General features: G+C 34.7%; 1 protein-coding gene across 1 annotated transcript; it reads left to right on the top strand.

Annotated features, from left to right (window-relative positions):
• Positions 1-9,748: 9,748 nt before the first annotated feature.
• LOC132351846 (EKC/KEOPS complex subunit GON7-like) lies at positions 9,749-10,360 on the top strand. Its single transcript, XM_059901917.1, has one exon. It carries the CDS (start codon positions 9,789-9,791, stop codon positions 10,089-10,091), a length of 303 nt encoding a protein of 100 aa, XP_059757900.1. The 5' UTR covers positions 9,749-9,788; the 3' UTR covers positions 10,092-10,360.
• The last annotated feature ends 8,634 nt before the right edge of the window (positions 10,361-18,994 follow it).

Raw genomic sequence — 18,994 nt, 5'->3', positions numbered from 1 at the left:
CAAATTTAAGTTCAATTTCCTTGTACTATTTTTTTTTGTAATTAATTACTTCCTTTCTATTTCCTTGGTAATCTTTTTTTTTTCTAGTCCTCTTGGAATAATATATGACATCATCTCAATTGATTCTCTGTATTGCTTGTTTCTTTGTTGATTGGTTTGTTTGACTGTATATATATATATGTTTCTATGTATATTAGAAACTAAAGCTGGGGAAAAATGTATCATGTTAGGATATCATGTGTGGGGTTCACAATTCTGTCAAGTTCTCATAGAGGGCTTTGCATACCCAGAAATACTTTCTTTCACCCCCTAGCATGTGTTCATTTTCAAAGTAAAATTTTAATGAAATATGATATATATAAGATATACTTAGAGAAATGTATACACATTTTTTAAAAAATCATACATTTGGAACAACTTTATGAGTGTGAATACACTTGTGTAACCAACATCCTGATCAAAAAATAGAATCAAGAAATTAGCTTCATATGGATCAGAGATTTGCTTGTTCAAAATTAAATCATTAATGAACTAAAAGACAATATAGAAATCCTTTATAATTTGGGAAGAAGGGCTTTCCAACTGTGTATCAAAATCCAGAAGCCATGACAAATTTGACAAATTTTACTATACAGAATATTAATCATAAATATCCATGATAAAATATGACATAAAGTCAAAAGGAAAAATGGGAAAATATATTTGTAGCCAATATCATATATTAAAAACTAATATTCTAAAGTATAAAAAGCTCCATAAATAAATATATAAAATACCAATAAGTCTATAGAAAAATAGGCAAATGACAAGAGACAATCCAGAGGAAAAATACAAATGACTCTTGAACATATGAAAATATACTCAATCTGTCCAATTATAAGATAAATTAGTATTAAGACTCCTAGAATCTGTCATATAGAGTGAATGAAGTAAGTCAGAAAGAGAAAAACAAATACCGTATGCTAACACATATATACGGAATCTAAAAAAAAAAAATGGTTCTGAAGAACCTAGGGTAAAGATGCAGACGTAGAGAACGGACTTGAGGACACGGGGAGGGGGAAGGGTAAGCTGGGAGGAAGTGAGAGAGTGACATGGACATATATACACTACCAAATGTAAAATAGATAGCTAGTGGGAAGCAGCCACATAGCACAGGGAGATCAGCTTGGTGCTTTGTGACAACCTAGAGGGGTGGGATAGGGAGGGTGGGAGGGAGATGCAAGAGGGAGGAGATATGGGGATATATGTATATGTATAGCTGATTCACTTTGTTATAAAGCAGAAACTAACACACCATTGTAAAGCAATTATACTCCAATAAAGATGTTAAATTAATTAATTAATTATTTAATTTTAAAAAAGACTACGTTGAGCAAGAATTCTCATCTATAATGTGAGGAAAATCAAAAAATTTGATCACACACTCTATTGCCAAAGCTGCACAGAAAGTGGCATTTTCATGCATATTTGCAGCAGTATCCATTGTTAATCCCCAGTGAATGTAGTATAATTATACATACTTGCTTTTACCAAGAAATGTTACAATTCTACTTCTAGGAATTATCCTATAGATGTACTGTATACACGTAAAATGACATACAGGGTTACTTATTGAAAAAAATAACTAAAGATAGGAAACAAACTATTAAAAAAGGATCTGGAAAGATATAAAAGAGACTATTTGGTTAGTGGGACATTATTCAGGGATTGGTGGCAGAGTAAATGTGGAGGAAAAGGAACTGGACAATAGCTTTTATCTTTTTAGTGTGATATGGACATGATATTCATGCCAAAAAATAACACAGGATAAACTTTATGATTTTTTTCAAAAATTAACACACCAACCTATCAACATGGAGATAAACACACATAAACTTACCACTGAACCTGAAATGCTCCTGTCTTCCTTGTAGTCAGAAGCCCCACCCAAAGTTCTACTACCAATTTGATTTCTGACAATATATTTCAGTTTTCCCATTTTTAAAAATTTAGAAGTTATAATCTTACAGTGTGCAATCTTTGTATTTGGTTCCTTTAACCCAGTGTTATGTTTGTAAGAATCTTCTACAAACGTTGCTGTGTTTCGTTGTAGTTGATCATCCCTTGGCATATATTTATAATTGTCTTGAGTGAATATACTCTAATGTACTTATCTGTTATAACTTGATAAACATCTGGATAAGTTTGATGGAAACATCTTGATGGTTTCCAGTTTGGAGCTACTGAAAATAAATACTACTGCTAAAAAATACATAATGCTGTTATGAACATTCTAGTAAATGTCTTTTTGTGAAAATATGTATGCATATCTGCTGCATATACACCTATGAATGGAATTTCTGGATCTCTACATATACATACATCTGAGCCAAAAGAATGTATTATTCTCTCAAAAATTAAAATTCAAAGCAAACAAATGGAAATAAATAATATCACAGAAAATTAAGAGTGAGACCATATCAGTTCATGACTTCTAAGAGCTCTACTTTCTCAGGACTTCAGTTTTCAGAAGTCATAGAAAAATTGCTTACTTTTGGGAAAAATATCTCTACAGTTTTTCTTTTTGACGTGCATAACTTTCCTAGTAGTTCAACATGTTGATTTTCTTTGTACAGATTACTGGAGAAACAGATTCATGTTATTCAAATCCCCAGCTAATATTTTGTCTGGTATATGATGACATAATAAATACAAATTATATTGATAGGTGAACAAAATAACTTGAGATCTTTAGTGCTGAACTCATTATTTTACTTCAGGATTTTCCCTATGTGTTTATTTATTTATATGTTTTACAAGGTCATGAGACTTTTTTTCTTTGTTCTTTAGTTTCTTATCTTTCAAGTGGCTGTGAGAATCATTTTTTGGGAAACATATATATGATTGATTATTCAGGCAGAAGCAACTGTCCCATAAAGCACGATGAACATACAGTTTTAGCAAGGGTCATCTTTATTGCTTTCCTAAGCCAGATGATAGCTTCCAAATCATCCAACACTTTTCTCTTAAACCTGTCCCTAGAATATGGACTTCTCAGATTCAATTGCTGGGAAATATATGGTAATTTGTCTATCTCTTAGTTTCACATTAACTTTCAAGTTGTTTGTTAGAGAAAGTTCTTAATATTAAAAAATAAAAAGCATGTCTAATTGCTGAAATAACATGGACTTGAAAGATGTAAAGGTGTCATATGATTACCTATACATTTGAATCCATCCATATTAGCTGAAAATTCTTAATACGAAATTAACCCCAATTCTATAAAAAATTTTAGGAATATATTGTGGCTTTATTGATTGTTTTTATTGAAGCATTGAATGAAATGTAAACCTTTAACTTACATTCATCCAGTTATCCCCTTGCATTTGCAAGAGCCCCATGGTAAGAAAAAATGAAAAGATATACAATTACTAAGTTCCCCCCAAATAGTACTTCCGAATGTTTCTACTCTATATAAAAACAAGCAACTGTAGAACTGTTTAAAATATATGTACTATATTTTAATGTAACCATTCTATCAACTTTTGTTACTCTTTGATCAGGCTAGTATTAGATCTGCCTCTCTCTTCTCCTTAATGACATCTAGACACACATCAATGCCAGTGACCACAAGTAATTCAAAGGTGTATTACTCACTCAGGCATAAGCAAGGCAAGGGAGATCCTGGGCAAGGGGTCCCACCAGGTCACGTAGAATCCTGGACTCTCTGATGTCCTGGAGGAGGGAAGAATGGGGGAAGGAGGGGTAATGGAAGGAAGAGGTATTGGGAGAAAGGGAGGAGAAGGGAGAATGGGGAGAGAGAAAGAAGAGACATTCAAAGGGGTGTTTGTATTTATACATATGACAGGAGACAGTAGGCTGGATTCTTGAACACTGCTAAATAGACTAATTTTGAGTAACCAGTCAAATTGTGGGGAAAAGAGGAGGATGAAGAACAGAGAGGCAGTGCTGGATACCTACATATAATTTGCCCCATGTTCAGCATAGCAGAAATTGAATAGGGCTGGGGAGTCTGACGGTGCCTGCCCACACAAGTGTTAACGGCTTAACCAGATTTCATTTCGCTGTGTGTGGGTAACTTACTGCTTTCAACTTTATTTCTCCACAAATATGTGTGTTATGTATACATATGCACACACATACAAAAAGAATATTTCCTACTTCTCCTCTTCAATTTTATTGGCTAATTTTCAAACACCAAAGGTGAAATATGGTAGATTTGTGTGCTAACTTATTTTCTTTCATCACAGAAGCAATTTTGAACTAATGTTTCACATCTAATGTTTTTCAATAGGGTATGGGTCAACAAAGTATTAAAGTACTTAGATTCATCTTCTCTGTTAGGCCTTATAAATATCATTAACAAATTTCAAATTATACTTTGTGTGTTATCAGTTGTGATTTCTTTTGATAATTTAGTAAATGGCTAAAAGTCAGAAATATTATACATAATTCCAGAACATAACACTGCCTTGAACATCAAAATACTTGTATACTTATTCATATTTTTACCTTTAAGACAGATATATTTTCATTTGGAAAACACCATATGAGGATGAGATAATGCAGGGGTATTGCTCATAAATTATGAACTCTGGTGACTGCTGATTCCATTACAATGAAAAATGTCATAAATATTGTTTGTCCTCCTTAATTAGGATGTGTGTTTGGCACCTAAGTGTAGAAATAATTCAATATGCTATTTTCAGTGTTCATCTTACATGACGATTTTTGTGCTGTGATTATTGACCACTCTCTGCAAACTCTCCTCTCTGGCTTCTCTCCCTCTTGGCTCTCAGAACCCTTTTAATATAGATTATCTTTCTCTGTCCCTTAAATATTGATATTGACTATATGATATTTTTGACTCTTTTCTTCCTTTCCATTCTTGCTAGGTTTATTTACCTTCTCCCATGATCTCAAATATCACATACATACTCAAAACTTACAAAGTTATATCTCCATCCCTATTTTCAACTAACCACTAAATATAGGATATATATGTAAATTCTTTAGGCACCAAATTTGAAATACTTAAGATGATATTAATTATTTTTCACCTAAAATGTCTTCTTTTATATTTTCTCCTGCCTCTCGTATCAGTAACATCACTAATTTACCAGTGATCTAAGTTTAAAAACATAAAGTGTTCCCCAACTCTTCCTACTCCAATCCCTCTTTTCTAAAAAAATTAGCATACAACCCTACCCCTCTAACCACATAGGACAATTTTTCATTTTCTATAGACACATATACTTCTACAATTCAAGGCTTGTTTGATCTACGTGGAGTGTCTTCCTTTTTTCTCCCCACCCTCCACTGCCTAGTTAATTCTTACTCATTCTTAAAGACCTGGCATTTTACACACTAGGAACTGTCCTAAGTGATTAATATAGAGTATCTCATTGAATATTCAAAATACTCCCTTGTGTTGGAAACTACTGTTATCCTGATTTTACAGATGATGGATCTTTGAGGGGTTAAGTAATTGCGACCCTCCCATTTGGCAGGCTGATCCTAAGGCATAGTTCTCTGTTGGGACTGGAAAACTGACCTTTACCCTGCCTAAGTGTATGAGCTTCTGATACCTTGCTCAGTGCTTCAGCCTTGTCAGACAATAGAGGGGAAAGGTCACTGCTCCCTATTTTCTCACGGTTTTCTTTAGATTTCAGTTGTGAGAGGAAAAAAAAATGTCCTGAACAAAATCACTGATATCCACATAACTTTAAATATTGCCCTTTACATTGACTTAATATATATTTACTGCACTAATATATATTACATGCACCACCCTCAGCTCTGAGTATTCAAATGTAAACTAGATCAACAAGAACATTTACATTGTTAACTATTGTCATTTTATGAGAATATACCTTATAGTAATACCTATTAAAACCAAGCATACTATGTGGCTTGGACGATAACCTTTAGTTTTCCCAACTGCTTTTCCAAGATCTAGTAGATTAAGTCTAGTCGGGTTTCCTTATTCTTTTCTCCTCCTCTATGCTGTCTCAGGTTATGAAAGATATATAAATGCAAATTACAAAGCAGTATTTGTACCTCTTACCCAAAAAAAACTATTCCTAAATTAAGATACTTAACTCATTCCTGAAGCCTGTTACACTACTGTCATTTCAGTGGATGTAGTAGTTTTACTACCATTCTATTCATGAATAAATATTATCACTGCATTTTTATATTTTATAATTGTTTTTAAATTATGAGAAAATTCCATCTATCATCTTAAAAGATGCATAAAAATACTGGTATTCAATACTGCTGGAGAGGAAGAAATTTTCCTCTACTCTTCTAAGTTGTTCCAGTTGGTCTGAGAGTTAAATTGACATGAGACAGCTTAACAGGAGAAAATTAAACAAAAGTTTAATAGCATATATACATTGGAGAAACACGGAAAAACTGAATAACTCATCAAAATGGCCAAAATTATCACCTTAAATACCATCTTCAGCTAAAGATAAAAGAGAAAGTTGGCAGTAGTCCTTTGGGACTTCAATGGGAAGGCAGACACATGGAGACGGAAAAGCAAATGTTTGGTAAAGAAATGTTTGCTGGACCATGCAGAGACAATGGGTCACAGAGCGAACTCTGATCTCTAGGCCTTGATAATTTTCCCCTACCACACCCAGTCCATATTTTTTACAGATATCTCTGGTCATAGCTCTATTTCTGGAACAGGTCCCTTATCTAAATTCTTTAGGCAGCTAACCAAGAGGTAAAAAGAAAGACTTCCTGAGTCTTCTGTTCTTAAAAATAATCAGCCTAAATTAATCTTCATGCCAAAGAGATACATTTTGGGGTGGAAAATTTTTCTTCCCCTATAATATTCTGATCCATCTGTGTTTGAATGGAATTAATAGATAAATAACTTTTCTCCAAAATATTTATGTCTTTTTTCAAGCTGTTAAGCAATTTATCAAATATTCTTGTAATTAAAACAGTAAGTGTGTTAGAAATCAGTTGCAATAGCAAATAGGGTCAATATTTTTGGTACATTTGATCCAGAAGTGCATGTTGCAAAAGACAGATTAAATACATTTTTATATCAGGCCTATTTCCCCTTTATCATACAGATTTATCCTGTGACTTCTAGATATATTGGCCACTGAATGACTCTACCAAGTTTATTTAGCAATAGGAAACTCAACTATCTGCAGTTTTCTGATAATTTTATTTTATTTCCTGATAATACTCTTTCCTGGCTCCAGTCTTTGCAATTTTTGTCCTACTGTCTGGAATGTCTTTCCAGTGTTCCTCCCTTACTTAAGGCTCAGCTTAAGCTTTTCTCCTCTGAGAGGCCTTCAGTGAACAGCTATACTATGATCCTGTCCAATCAGTGTGTACACTCACACACATGCACACACAATTAATGCTGGAAATATGCTCCCTTTGCCATATTCCAGTAACACCTATATATTGATAGCATCTATCACAGTTCATGAAAATTTATTTTTCATTTGTCTTCCTCCCATAGTCTTCAAATTCCTTGAGAACAATGACTATCCAATTCGTCCCCATTTCACATAGTAGAGACTCAATATGTATATGTTTAAATAAGTTGATAAATTAATAACTATGTCTCACCAGTCTCCAAAATCAACTAATTTCTCTTTCTTGTGGTTAATTATAGCATTATTGATGTCAGTTACAGTCCAAAGACATTTCAAAGAATTTCAAAGAATGTCTTTGCCTTAGCTTTTAAATTTCTACGAAAAAAATATTTTACTTAAAACATTTACAGCTCCAGTGTCCATGCAAATATCTACCCGATATTATTTATATTTAAAGATATTACATGTTTGGAGTCCCACAGGGATAGTAATGTGTGTGGCATGATGCCCTCTTGAAGAGTCACTGTAATTCTGAACATCTGCTAAAAAATGGGAAGTGGTTTCCTTATCAACACAAGGAAAATTACATACTCCTCAAGTTATGTAAAAAAGATCCATATGCACCTTAAAGAGATTAAGAATTAGAGGGCTTTATAGAACGAGAATGCAATTAGAAGTTCAAAATTCTTTTCCACTATGAAATTCCATGTTATTAGAAAAATCATTAACAGTTTTATGACCTAGTTGTTTTTTCAGATCTCTGTGAAATGAGTATTAATATATTATTTCTTTATTTTTTTCTAGGTTTAAATTTCTAGGATATAAATAACAAAGCTCCTTCCAACATAAACTATTCAAAACCAATATAAACAATTTTTGCTGTATTTTTTAATGTGTACATGTGTACACATTACATGTTTTAGCTTCTATAGGAAAGAAAAATACATAAATAATTTTTGCCCTCAAGTTACCAATTGTCTTTTTGCAAATATTAGTTTAGAAGTATGTAGATAATCAGCACCTGGTATAATTTGAGAGCAGTTGCCACACATGATGCTAGTAACATAGAAAGTACTTAAAAAAAGCATTTGGAATGCAAACAAAGTTTTAAAAATATAATACAAAAAAACTGGGATAAGAGCCTCAGTTCTTTAAATAAGTTACTCGTTTAACCACTTTAATTTTTAGTTGTAAACTTAATATGTTTCTTTATAGAAGCATTAATTTTTGTCAGAAACAGCAACTCTGATTCACGGAAGTCAACTTTAACCTGATGTATCCTGAGTATATTTTTCACCCAATCATAAGCTGCAACATGTCCAGGTCAAAAAAATTCAAAACATATATAATCATTCCCAACAAACCTTGTTGGCTTGACTTCAAACCAGTTTAGACAACTCTTTTGACTTACAGATGTAAATGCCCAACAGCCTATTAGGCATTGTCACTTGATGATTCCAAAGTTCACTTCTCAAAAATGAAACTACAATGAACTCATCATCCTCCCAACCCAGCTCTCAAACAACAAACTGAAATAAGCAAAATAAAATAAACGCTATGCTCTTTATTCCAGGCCTTAAATTGGAAGAAAAGAGGAATATTGCCCTTTGTGTTCCTACTCAATCTTAGCCTTGAACTTATACTTGGAACGGAAGACTACATCCCTGACCTAATTTCTAGCCTAATGCTTGAGATGACACAGTTGTATGAACCATGGAAATTGCTTAAATTGATAAAGACCCTATTTTACTCTAAGAATTATCCAACAAAAAAACGAAGAAAGAGGTTATTCTGTGCCAGCCAAGCTCCAATCTTTAATTCCCTTAAGAAACAGTCAAATGTTGAGCTTTCAACACCACCACCCACCTGTCTGAATGCTACTACAGAAATCCAGGGAGCATTTTCTGCTATTAAGAAAATATAGAATTCAAATTAGCCGCCCTGCTAAATGCCTGAATTCCAAGAAACTGCAAAAACGCATGTAATCTTAATGGAAAAATACTAACCAGAATTCAATACAAAATGGTACAATTCAGAGAAAGAAATTATTTTTAAAGAAAAATAAGGCAGAATATGAGCCCTAACTCAAAGATGTATTTACCACAGAAAACAAAAAATTTAGGGAAAAAAGGTTTTATCCATTTTCCAAAAGGAAAAAAACACACACATCAAGGTTGCTAAAGAATTATTCAAATCTTTATCAAAATGTGTCCATACCACAGAAAACTGTACTTATGAAATTATTTTCAAATTAGCAGAAAATACCTCTTTTCTCAAGTATTCCCTTTCCCCAAATAGTTCATGGAGATTGGTGCTTACCCACTTGAAAATGATGAATTCTGCTCCTAAATCTCTGATAAATAGAAAATTATAGTATCGGCTTCCGCTTCCGGGTGGCGCGTCACCGTGGTGCGTTCTGGAAGCTCGGCGGTGTCCATGGAGTTGTTGGCCGAGTACGTGGGGCAGGAAGGTCAGCGACAGCAGCTGCGGGTGCCCTGTGAGGCGCCGGACGTCGCCGACCCTTTCCAGGGCTTGTTGTCGGGCGTGGCTAAGATGAGGGAGCTGGTGACCGACCTCCTCGGCTCCCCGGTACAGCGGGAAGCACAGGACCGGGTGGCGGCGGCTCCAGACGAGGCGTTGGACGGTGATGATGAAGATGATGCAGAAGATGAAAATAACGTTGATAACAGAACTAACTCAGATGGACCATCTGCAAAACGGCCAAAAACACCAACTTAACTGTAGCTTTTATGAAATTTAAAAGACTGCTACGATATCTTATTTATCACACACTGACATTTAAGGAAGACTTGTGCTCTAATTTGGAAAGCATTTGTTTTGTTCCCCTGGGACAGTTTTTTCAAAGAAGAAACTTTTCTGCTGTTTCCATCAAAGAAAGATAGAATAAATGTTTAGAAAGGAATCTTTTTTCTTGAGTGAGAAGTAAGTTTCAGACCATGGAGATAAAATAGACATTTAATAATGTATAAAATCTGCTATGTTGGCAACTGAATTCTTTCTTTATACTTTTTAAATAGCCTCTGGATTAAATTGTGTGATGTCTACAAAAAAAAAAAAAAATTATAGTATCTTTTCCAGCCGCTAATAGATTTTGTCATTGTTGTAGCCATTGTTCCCAGCATTGCTAAAATAATATTGCCAGCAGAGCCCATTAACAATCCCTGGAAAATAAAAATAGACTCTGGGTAGTAAAATAAAGTCTAACCTTTTATTCCTTTGCGCTTAGTCTAGTTTCACTTGCTTGTAGAGAGCCGTGTGACGAGGCCTTTCAGCAGCCCCTTCAAACCGGAGCTGCTAGCGGGAAATGGCTACGCAAACGCCTCAGCCGGAGAACGTGCGCAGAAGTGCTGCCCCCGACACCACAATTCAAGATGGCGGCCGCAGGCTGTGCGCAGAGCCGCTGCGCGCGGAACCGCGATCCGCTGCGCCCAGCACCGCGATCTGGAGCCGTGAGCAGCACAGCTGCGCCCACTCTCCAGAGCTCCACCCCCTCCCCAGCTGATGAGATGCCCTATGAAGCAGCCCCGCCTCCCGCCTTTCAGGGGGAGTATCTATTCTGGAGCGTGAGCTCGCACCTCTCCCTCCATTCTTTCATCAAAGAATAAAACTCTCCTTTGCTTCTGAACCGAACCTGGTCTTGTTCTATTGGCTCAAAGGACACCAGGCAGAAGGACCGTTGTTGGATCCCACTTAAAAGGGTCAGTAACATTATTTTCCAAGAATACTTCCATTGTCTGCTTAAAATATCTCCTACCTGGGTCTTTAATGTTTCAACTCTAGCTTACACTTATATCATCTAAAATTTTTCCGGAAGTACATCATTTTAGGTTTGGCAGGTAGGCATGTGGAAATGGGTGGGAGTGAATGGTTTCCGGGTGCAGCCACACGCTAAACTAGAATCAAGTATTACCCTCAGATAAGTAATAATCCTAGTTATTACTTTAAAATGTATATCTCAGAAATAAAAAAAAAAAAACAAAAAAAAAAAAGTATTACCCTCAGTCATATATGTAGGTCCTAGACTTGAAACCAGATTATCAGTTCAAATTTCAACTCTGCTCTAATGGATAAGAGCTCATACCCTGGGGGCAGGTTGCTTAAGCTGTTGAGTCCGTTGCTAGCTGTGTGACCTTGGACAGTTCACTTAATCTCTCTATTCCTCATTTTCCTTAACTCTAAAATGAGGATAATAAGAGTTCGTATAGTGCTATTGTGATGATTAAATGAGTTTCTAAAATTAAAGAATGTAGGACAGTGCCTTGTACATAGGAATTGTCATATAAATATTAAATTTTAACCATTGAGTTCTCCTTAGGAGGCCCTTGGTGTATTTCTTAATCTATTAAAAATGTTCAACATTTAAATTCCCCTCCTTCCAAGAAGATCCTTGTTCCCTATGAAGTTTTCCCCAACTTTCCTGAGGTCCCTGCATTCCAAGATACATTTGATGTGGTAATTTCTGTCTAGACACTAAGATTCAATTTCCTTTTACCAGGCCAATTGGGAAGATTCTGAGAGCTGACTTTAGATGAACTTTCTGAAAATAAAACTCACTGACTCCAAGCTGACAATTTTAAAGAGCAGCTTCTCTTGCAAATGTTCATCCTAACAGGGCACACAGCTACATGAGAACTTTTACAATATGGACATACTTCAATACATGTTCTCAGTCAACTATCCATAAAGCTGAAGTATAATGTTAGTGAAAACACTGAGCTTTGGACAAAGATGGAGGGTCCAACCGTCTTCTTTTCAGTGGTGGATCAAAAAGATGCTAAAATTTCTATGTAAACATCTCAACCCTGCTCAAGAACTTGGATAATTCCTCTGTTGAGACAGGAGAAGTCAATATACTTAAAATTACTATTCACTTGAGCTATTAAAGAGCTTCACAATAACTCCTTTAAATTGTCCAATGTTGAGTCTATGGCCATACCACCCTGAACATACCCGATCTCATGTAAAATATTCAATGTTGAGGTTCAGGGAGTTAATAGTAAACATTGCACATTTATCTATTGGATATAATTATTTAGTACTATTAATTTAATATTAGAGATTGTGGACCAGATTTAGCACATTTTACTATTTTTTCTTACATTCAATGGCCAAAAATTTTAGTGATTTCTTACAACAAATGCTGTTATTAAAATAATATCATCATGATGATGCTTGCCTTCCTTTTTGTTAGGTATTCAATTACTTTGAGGTTTATAATTAAATTTATGTCAAGAAAACTGGCAATTGTATACTATTCTTAGCAAAATATGTATCATTTCTACCCCTTCCCACACACAAACTCCCCTACCCAGATAATTTCACCATGTTAAATTCATTTAAACACAATCCATCTTCCCTTTCATGTAAACATGTCACCAGTACGCATGCGCAGTTCTACAGTTGTCAGAGCTATAAAATTATGTAAAAATGGAACAAAATTATGTATTTGAACATTACTTATCATCATTTACATGCATTTTTATCTTCCCTACTCCTCCTTTTCTTTTAAAAATGTTAACTTTTTTCTAAAAGAAAAAATCCAACATTCATGAACTAACGTAGTTTAGCTCCTTTATTTCATAGAATTCTAAAACAAACAAGCAACTAAAAACTGAAACCTATAAGGAATCAAGAGTGCAAGCATACTAAGAAACATGTACCAGATGCCATAATTGGAATCAGAATTGGGATTCATCTCCATGTTTGTCTGATGTAAATATCTGGATAATTTTCTCAGCACTGCACAGTTCCCTTAAATGCATTTAAAACATCAGATGTCTTTATTTTTTTTTTTGAATTTTATTTATTTATTTATTTTTATAAAGCAGGTTCTTATTAGTTATCTACTTTATACATATTAGTGTATACATGTCAATCCCAATCTCCCAGTTCATCCCCCCACCCTCCCACCCCCACTTTCCCCCCTTGGTGTCCATACATTTGTTCTTTAAGTGCCATAATAAATGATAGGATCTTTCACTTTATATCTGGATGATTAGTTTTATGTGGACACAGTCTGATTTCTAACTTCTCTATTCACAAGATAAAGAAGATAAATACATTTTCAGTGTAGATAACATAAGAATTACTTTAAAAAGTCATATCCACTCTCAGTATGAAAAGCTATTAAGTAGCTGTGCCCACAACGTCTTTGCCATCATCATCAACTATCAGTTACTGAGCACCCACTGGCACTGTGCTAGACACCAACAGCACGTTTTAAATGCTTCTTAAGCTTCAGTTAATCTACCCAGATTTATTCCAATGACATATACACTAAAACACTTCCTTGAAAAAATGCAATGTACCATCTCTCAGTGCTTATTCCAACAAAGAAAATGTCTTTTTTTTTTTTTTTTCAAATCAGCTGATTTGGAAACATTGAAGGAAAAAAAAGCTAGAAACACAATTGCATTTAATAGCTCCTCCATGCTTCTGTCGCTTTCTTAATGAATTTGGCAGAACAAAGTTAATAGCTGAGAAAGACTGGGAGGAGAAAACTCTTAATGGAGGGAAAAACATTAATGGTTTCAAATGCTTACATTCCATTATTAGTCCACAGTCTTTTATTGCTTTTATTACTACATTGAAAATGGCATCATCAAACCACAAAAATATTTTTTTTTAGTAAATTGAGAATGAATTATACTTACTTTTCTAAAGAATACATATATGTAGAATTCAGACAAGTGAAGTCACAAATCATTCTTAACTTTTTTTGAAGTGTTTTTTCTTGGTTAGCATGACTTTAATAAGTCCATTTTGTACTACCAAGCCATTTAACCACAGATTCGAGAAAATAAATACACTCTTTTTAAGATCTTCTGTTTGAACTCTATTGCCATCACTTCAAAAAAATAATCAATTGAGCCGAATATTTAGAGAATTATTATAAATCTCTAAGTCCTAATAAAAGAAGAATAAAATAAATACCTTAAGGATACTGAGGTAGGCATATCTACAAGTTACCACTATTTGTTCTCTGTTTCTAAGAACACAAGAGACTTGTACTTCCTCATCCTCTTGAAGTTATACGTGGCCATTTGACCTCTTGGGTAATAATATATAGTCAGAAGTGCATTTCATTTCCAGGTGGAAGCATTTAATTGTTAGTGCTCAGGGCTTCCCCGTTCCCCTACCCCCCCTACCATCCTCCTTTAAGAATAGTGGAAGCACCTGTTGATAGGGAAACACAACACTCAACTGCCCTTAGAAAGTTGCTTACACCTGCAGTGGACTTTGCTTGAGGCAAAAAACAAATTTCATTTGTTTTAAGCCGCTGAGATTTTGGAGTTTGTTTCTATAGCACAATCAAGCCGTTCTGATGAATATGAGTACGTGTAATAATTGCAGGTTAAGAACTTCACTTCTTTTTTTTAATTTGGCCGTGCTGCGTGGCTTGCAGGGTCCTAGTTCCTCCACCAGGGATCAAACCTGGCCTGGCAGTGAAAGTGCTGAGACCTAACCAGTGGACCGCTGGGGAATTCCCAAAAATTACACATTCTTAACATGAAACACATATAGTTTATAGTTTGTTAATGACCTGACAATGATGACCAGTAAATGTAGGACATCAAAACTGATCATTTTAATTTATAATGGTAATTCTATGTTTATTTTTTCAATACAATCCTTAGCAAAATCAGGCCTTAATTGGCACTCTTTAACTATTTGGCTTATTAGCAGAGAACGATACCTTCTGATATCTATCTATCGCTCTATCCATCTATATCTTTGGTCTTATTTGCCAGTCAACATTGCTCTATCTTTTCTTCAAGACCTAGCTCAAATTACTTCTCTGACAGGATTCTGTCACTTCACAAGTAATTTTATTTTGCCCTTTACTCACACAGCACATTGTTACCTTTTAATTTTTCAATCAGCTTGCTAAAGATGTTTGAATTTCCTTGGTTATATTGATACTTCTAAATTTGCCCACAGGTATTCTAAAAGATGTAAACACCCAGTCCGTCATATTTTTACTTTGTGAATCTCTCCTATTCCATTTTCTCAATCTATGTGTTTTGTCCTGACTGTCCTCTTTAGATGCCTTCTTAATTCTTATTTTTCTCCTGTCCTTACTGGAACTTGAAGTTAGAGTCTATTTCTTACTGCCTAAGGATTTTTCTCTTGAAACTTCACATCAAGTCCATTTTGCCTAGCATGCTCTACAATATGTTATCATTTCCATTATCATCACTTTTAATTAATCCTTTACATAACTCTCAATTTCTTTGCTCCTCACTTGGTTTTGCTTTGTTTTACCCACTTGGCAAATTAAAATCATTGTTATATTCAACTATCTGCCTCCTGTATGCCTTTGTCAGCACACCTAACATGGCTGAGAAAAACTCACAACCATGCAGGTTGGAAGTTAAATCAGGATAATAGGATCTACCTTGTTCCTTTTATTATGCATGGACTTTCCTTGATCCTAGATAAGTCAACCCCTGCACTTGTGTACTAGATCTTGTTTTCTAGTCTCATCTAGATAAAGAATAAGACTCTAGCAATCATCCAATCTCTTGTTTACATCATCAAATATTCCCTCTTTACTGGATCATTCCACAAATATATGAACATGCCATTACATCTCCCATTTTATTAAACAAAAAATACAATCAAAAAGCTTTGTTGTTCTCAGTGCCCCTCCAGCACTGACCAACTTCTCTCCCTATCTTCAGAGTCAATCTTCCTGAAATAATTTTGTACACTCACTGCCTCCAAATTTGTCCCCCCTGCCCCCCTTCTGCCTTGAATCCACTCCAATCAGGTTTCAATTATGGCTTTCTACTAAAAGGGCTCTTAACAAGATCACAAAAGACCGGTGCTTTATTACATAAAATGGTCATTTATGAGTCCTTATCTTGCTTGATGTGTGGGCAGCATCTGAAGTATTTTTCTCTCCTCTGTAAAACAAGTTCTTCACTTAGCTTCCAGCATACCAGTCCCTCCTGGAATTCCTCCTAACTTTCTGCCCATTTCTTAAGACTTTTTGGTTGTTGTTCCTAACCTTACCAACCTGAAAATGTTGGAGAGCCCAAGGATCTGTCTTTTAACTTACTTAGATTCTTAATTTCTACTTTCTCCTTAGAGCTTATCAAGTCTCATGGCTTTAAATACCATCTGCATGTTGGTAATTACCAATTTTTTAGTTCCTGCTCAGTCCTCTTCTCTGGATACTCAAGTATGCAGCTGGTTTCTTGTCATTTTCTCTTAAATGTCTGGTGGGAATTTTTTGATCAATATGCACTAAACTAACATTTTGATATTTCTCCAGTACTACCAAACCCAACATGCTCTTTCAGAAGTAGTCCTATTCAAAGTCAAAGATGATTCCATTCTTTTGGTTGCTTGGGGGAAAAAAGTGTCAAACTTTTGACTCCTCTTCTCTTACTCCACACATTGAGGCTGACAGCAAATCTTTTCTGCTTGACCACTCTTTGCCATCCTAACTAGCCTAGTCCACACCATCCTCTCTCATCAGGGATTCTGCAGTAGCTTCTGTCAAACACAGAATTTCAACAGGACCATCTAATGACCCATGGCCTTACAAGATTCTTTTCCTTGTTTGTGGAAGAACTTGTAACTTGCTGCTAAAAATATAAAATCTGTCTCAAATAACAGAATATCTCAGCCTGCTGCTTAACACTGTAATTTGTCCTATGATTATGTTACATCTATGGCAAAGGTAAAGGGATTTTGGTGATGTAATTAAGATCTCTAATCAATTGAAAGAATCAAAAGATCATCCTGGTGGGCCTGACTTAAACAGGTGAAGGCTTTAAAAGCAGACCTAGAAGTTAGAAGTCAGAATGTGATTTCCCTGCTGTCCTGAAAGAAGTAAGCTGCTGTGTTGTGAGAGGAACATGTGGCAGGGAACTTTGGGGGTTCTCTAGGAGCTGAAAGCAGAACCCAGTTGATAGACAGGCGGAAAACAGGCACCGCAGTCCTACAATCATATTTTCCTATGAAAAATTATATTAGATATAAATTATAAAAGCTCCTTAAAATAATTCTATAAATCTAATTAACATCTCAAATAATATTTGTACTTACTTATTGATATTAGGAAAGTGACTGCTGAATTAATAAGAGTTCTTTAGAATGAGAGTTGCTGACCAGTACCAAGAAAAGAATATTGTAAGACAAAATGATTTTTGACAGATCACACAGGTTCTGGCAGACAGCAAGCAAGGAGTATAGAGAAGAGAGGATAAAGGTTAAGTGGAAACTTAGAACAAAGAGAAAAGACTGGTCTAGTTCTACTGAAATTTGGGGCCAAATAACACTCTGCTTGAGGTACTGTTTTCTGCACTGTAATATGTTTAGCAGCACCCTTGACCTCTATCCACTAGATGCCAGCCTCATTCCTCTTCTAGTTAATACAACTAAAAATGTCTGCTGATGTGGCCAAATGTTTCAGAGAGCAGAATTTCTCCCCTTTTCTTCCTTATCAAAAATTATTAGTATATAAGAACAATAAAGAAAGATTTTAAAGTTCTAGATAGAGTATCAAAGGTCATACAATTCTAAATATATAATTAGCAATACACATCAAATTTCTTTTTACTACCTGAATAGATTTTTTGATTCTTATGAAATTTCCCTCTCCCTGGGATGTGTTGATAGACAAGAACTCAATTAGGCTTGCTTCAGAGGAAGTGATACAGCATAGCCTTCTCCACAATGAAGCATTTGTTGTAGACTTTGAAGTACATCTTTTATCTGGAATACACAATGAGAGTGATGATAAAAGTGTGAAAATAAGAAATGTCTCTAGCCTTAATTATTGTCAGAGTGTTCACTATAAATACTGTTCTAAAATTTGAATATGGAGAGAATGGGCACACTTGTTGGCATAAGATATGAAAAACTGAGAAGGAAAAATAATAATAAACAAAACCTAAACCATCAACGCTGCAACATCAAACCATATTTCTAAAAGAAAGAAAAAACTTCGTTCAGACAAAGTAGGTAAGAAATTAATAATAAATTAAGTGTGATACATTTAAGCAAATAGAAGGTAGAACTATAACAAAGATGAAAGACGAATGAGATGAAATGATAAGATACGTAAAGAGTATTATAGCAAAAAAAAAAACATTCAGGAAGAAAATACATATAAGGAAACAGAAAAATTTATCTCTAACAAATGCTTCATACTTTAATAATTGGTAGACATTATGAAATGCATGAATAGAACAAAGGAAAGATAATAAGACAGAATAAGAAATAAGAAAGGACAGTAAATAAGGCATGAAAAAGGAGAGTACATGCAAAGAAACTAATTACCAAATAGCACCATTAGAGAAATGATAATAATAATGATAATAATAATAAATTAAAAATTGAAAAGATGGATACATTAGGGTTCAGAGTAGACGCTATGATCAAGTGTGATTTATTTTAGGGATGCATGGATGATTCAACATCTGCAAATCAATCAACAGGCTACACCACAATGAAAAATAAGATAAAAACCATATGATCATCTCAATAGATGCAAAAAAGCATTTGATAAGATTCAATACCCATTTATGATAAAAATTCTCAATAAAGTGCATATAGAAGGAATGTACCTCAACATAATGAAGGTCATATATGACAAACGCACAACT

Source organism: Balaenoptera ricei, chromosome 17 (genome assembly GCF_028023285.1).
Source record: "Balaenoptera ricei isolate mBalRic1 chromosome 17, mBalRic1.hap2, whole genome shotgun sequence".
NCBI classification, from domain to species: domain Eukaryota; kingdom Metazoa; phylum Chordata; class Mammalia; order Artiodactyla; family Balaenopteridae; genus Balaenoptera; species Balaenoptera ricei.
The sequence above is the reverse complement of the archived record's forward strand: the minus strand, read 5'-3'. Positions and strand labels throughout refer to the sequence as shown.

Excerpts from the sequence above, each read along its gene's own strand:
- LOC132351846 (XM_059901917.1), top strand. The coding sequence starts at position 9,789 with ATGGAGTTGTTGGCCGAGTACGTGGGGCAGGAAGGTCAGCGACAGCAG.